This window comes from Anarrhichthys ocellatus, unplaced genomic scaffold (genome assembly GCF_004355925.1).
Source record: "Anarrhichthys ocellatus isolate YVR2014 unplaced genomic scaffold, GSC_Weel_1.0 scaffold828, whole genome shotgun sequence".
Lineage (NCBI taxonomy): Eukaryota > Metazoa > Chordata > Actinopteri > Perciformes > Anarhichadidae > Anarrhichthys > Anarrhichthys ocellatus.
Genome location: NW_022280802.1, coordinates 7,844 through 11,966, shown reverse-complemented (window position 1 = coordinate 11,966; position 4,123 = coordinate 7,844). Strand labels below are relative to the sequence as shown.

Here is a 4,123-nt window from a genome sequence, read left to right as displayed (position 1 = left end):
CACACACATCCACACACACACACACACACACACACACACACACACACACACACACACACACGGCTGTACTACGGACATACTACATACAGGTACTACCACCTCCTAACCTATACAACATATACGGTGACTTTATAACAGTTATCTGACTAATCGCTCTGAAACATATCAATAAAAAATGATACTTCATCTTCATCAGATTAATGCGCATCGATGATCAACATGTTATAAAACACGAGTTTAGAGGAGAAACATTACAGAGACAGCAGATTAAAATATGAATATTAATAATAAAAGAGTTATTCACTGATGAAGCAGTTATTTAGAACGTATATAATATATAACATATAAATGATATAGTACATAATAATAAACATAATACATGTATAATATTACCTGGGACTGAACTCTGAGCGATGATCACCTCACTCGGTAAAACCAGACTCGACAACTTCTGCACCTCTGAACAAAACACACAATTAAAATAAGTAATATTCAAATAATATTCATTTTAATTTCAACACTTTTTAAACAAGTCTGATATTATTTTAATCTCTTAAAAAAAGATATTTTCATGACTAAGAAAATCTCTTCAACGTGACGTCATCGTGTTGAACTCATATTTAACAGCGCGTGATGAGAGCGTGATGCATTGTTCTCTGAGTGTTTTTGGGAGAAAGGACGTCGCAAAGCTGAAGTTTCCCACAAACAGTGAAAGCAGCATGAAGGTGAGCCTCGAGAGAAAAGAGGTTAAACTCTTCTTCTTCTGTTCAATGAGCCGCTTTAATCTGAACCCACGAAGAAGAAGAGGAGAGGAGAGAGGAGGAGGAGGAGGAGGAGGAGGTCTGGAGACACAATCACATATAAATAGAGTACAAAATAAATACAATAGACTGATGTGTTTCAATATAAAACCTGTCTCGCGCTCAGCACGGAGCGTGAAACAGGTTTTGACACTAAGGAGAAAAGAGATTTAAATGAGATAAAAGTGAAAGATTATCTCAATTTAAAAGGCGAGAAGAAGAAGAGAGGAGAGCGGCTCATGAATGAATCAAGAGAAACAGTTCAGCGGGCTTTAAAAAGCCCCGCGGAGCAGAAATAATCCGTTAAAAACGAACCAGGAGGCGCGAGACACCGGGTTCAACCTGTCACGGATCCTCCGAAACTGTTCCGAACGAAGTTCACCGAAACACAAACGAAACCTTTCCGTTAAAATCGTTAAAATAAAAATAAAAAAGAGAAAATAAAAAGAAAAAAGGCCGCGCGTGACGCTTCGTTTTATTTGAAGGATTTAAACTTGAAAGCTCATTTTAAATTATATATTTACATCAGAGTCACGAGCTGATGTATTTTAGGAATTATTAAAAGCATTTATATTCATTAATTATTGATTTAATGAGGCTGAGCGTCACATTATTGATGACGTTACTGTTAATCATAATTCATAACAATAGTTAAATTAACTTTGTGTCTGCGGGTTAAACTCATTTTACACATTTTTGTACATAAAATGTTTTATAAATATAAATAAATATAATTATTAAATGTGCAGAAACACTTTTAAACGTTTTAATTGTATCTTTATGATTTAAAATAGAACGACGTTTCACATTAAATATTAATCAGCAAAATAAAATAAACATAAAAGTATTAAAGTGAAAGTTCAAAGTTGACTCATTAATTAGAATATTAATTTCGGTGACCGGAAGGTAACGGTCACATTTTAATTGGTTAATTGAAGTGTCGTCACTGACCTCCGGAGAAGGACTGCGCGAGCACCTCGGCGGTGAACGCGGTCTTGGGGCTCGCGCTCGGCGCGGTGCGGTCCTCGTGCAGGTTCAGGTGGTGCTGCTGCAGGTGAGGCACGTGCTGGTGGTGCTGCTCGCCCAGCACGTGCCTCCAGCGGCCGTACAGGAAGCTGTGCAGGATGTCCGACGTGATGATGTCCGCGAGAGAGAGCGGCTGCTGCGGCTTAAACACCGACTTCAGGCCCACAGAGGAGCCGGGCAGCACGGAGCCCATGGCGGGGAGAGAGGGAGTCGGGGGCCGGGGGCCGGGGGAGGAGGACCGGAGGAGGAAAAGTCCTCCAGGAGAGAGAAAAAAAATCCCAAACTAGAAGAAGAAGCTGCACGTGCTGTGTGTCTCTTCTTCTTTAATAAAAGTCAAATATTAAAAACAGGATTTTTCTTCTTCTGCGGTCACATATAAAAAAGTGTCACGAAGCGACAGAAGTTGTGCAGAAGTGCTGATGGTCTCACGGCGACGAGGTCTATATACAGCCGGTCTGCCCGCCTGTCTCTCTGTCTCTCTGTCTGCCTGTCTGTCTGTGTAATGGGCTGTAATCACCTCCTCCAACATTTCTATAAAGAGAGGAGAGACAGACAGCGTGTGTGTGCGTGCGTGCGTGTGCGTGCGTGTGTGTGCGTGCGTGTGTGTGCGTGTTCGTACTCCACGCGCTGTTGGCTCCGTGTTCAGCTCCGGCTCGTGACACCGTAGAGACACTCAATTAGGACTTAATGAGGAAACAACAGCGGAGTCTGGACCCGGATCAGGATCAGGACCAGGACCAGGATCAGGATCAGGGCCCTGCGGGGTCTCGGTCCTCCTGGTTCGGACTTGAATGATGTTCTTCATCCTCAGAGAACAACGAGTATTTCTGTGTACTTTTACTGCAGTAATGGATCAGAGTACAACGATCCACATGGACCCGGACTCACCTGGACCACGTAGATGTTTATCAATAAAGGTTATTCAAAGATATTCAATGTGTAACATGAAAACACAACTTTATCTTTATAAATATCAAATATTTTAATATAAAAAGGTTAAAAGTCTTCAGCAGTGGAATGTGAGCCAAGGAGGAGGAGGAGGAGGAGGAGGAGGAGAAGAAGGAGGAGAAGAAGGAGGAGAAGGAGAAGGAGGAGGAGGAGAAGAAGAAGGAGGAGAAGGAGAAGGAGGAGGAGAAGAAGAAGGAGAAGGAGAAGGAGGAGAAGAAGAAGGAGGAGAAGGAGAAGGAGGAGGAGAAGAAGGAGGAGAAGGAGAAGGAGGAGGAGAAGAAGGAGGAGAAGGAGAAGGAGGAGGAGGAGAAGAAGAAGGAGGAGAAGGAGAAGGAGGAGGAGGAGAAGAAGAAGGAGGAGGAGAAGGAGGAGGAGGAGAAGGAGGAGGAGAAGGAGGAGAAGAAGGAGGAGAAGGAGGAGAAGGAGGAGGAGAAGGAGAAGGAGGAGGAGGAGAAGGAGGAGGAGGAGAAGGAGGAGAAGGAGGAGGAGGAGAAGGAGAAGGAGGAGGAGAAGGAGAAGGAGGAGAAGGAGGAGAAGGAGAAGGAGGAGGTGTGCAGCAGTATGAGTGACAGAGCAGGAAAACAGATTAGAGGACAGATTACCAAGACAACAGCTGCTTTCTTCATCCCTCCATTCACCCTCCTCCTCCTCCTCCTCTCCTCTCAACAGGATTATTATTCTTTCTTTCACTCTGATCTGTATTTATGAGCTTTTAAACATTTATTGTCGACACTCGTTAGCGCGAGAGACGCGAGAGACACACACACACACACACACACACACACACACTGTCGGTTGAATCTGTTTAAATTGGTTTTGATTCATAAACGATAATTCTATCAATAAAGAGAATATTTAATGTTTTTAATTCAATATTCTAAATACAATTAAATAAATTCACGGAGTCGCGCGCTGAGAGATGTTTACATTCATTTCATAGTTTGTATTTTTATTGTCTCTGGACTCATCATATAAAACACTGAACCGGATCAAATATAAATATTATTCAAATATAAAATAAAAGTTTGATCTTATTGTTTTCAACAACATGAATATCATTCATGTTCATTTCATATTTTCTTATGAATATGATTTTGTATCTAATAAGTAATGTGTCAGTATTTATACCATTAAAATATATGAAATATTTCCATATTTCATATATTTCTTTGATAAACGTGATCCGTCCTCCAGGCGGCTCGCTGAGGTCTCTTAGCCGGCTCTCCTCGCTCCTCCAACGGCTTCAGCTCCGACTCTCCCCCGCTGGACTCCCCGGAGCTCCGCTTCAAAACACGGGAGGCGGCGCGCTTTCGTCCCGAGAGACGGGGGAGAAGAAAGGAGGAGAAGAA

At 42.5% G+C, this 4,123-nt stretch overlaps 1 protein-coding gene across 1 annotated transcript in view; it reads right to left on the bottom strand.

Moving 5' to 3' along the window:
• Positions 1-2,019, bottom strand: part of LOC116377034 (PR domain zinc finger protein 12-like) — a 5,335-nt gene extending 3,316 nt beyond the window's left edge. Inside the window, exons 1-2 of the mRNA XM_031838562.1 lie at positions 1,752-2,019; positions 394-459 (exon numbers count right to left, since the gene is read on the bottom strand). Of these exons, the coding sequence (XP_031694422.1) occupies positions 394-459; positions 1,752-2,019 (334 nt within the window). The remainder of the gene's footprint in view (positions 1-393; positions 460-1,751) is intronic.
• Between the last annotated feature and the right edge of the window lie 2,104 nt (positions 2,020-4,123).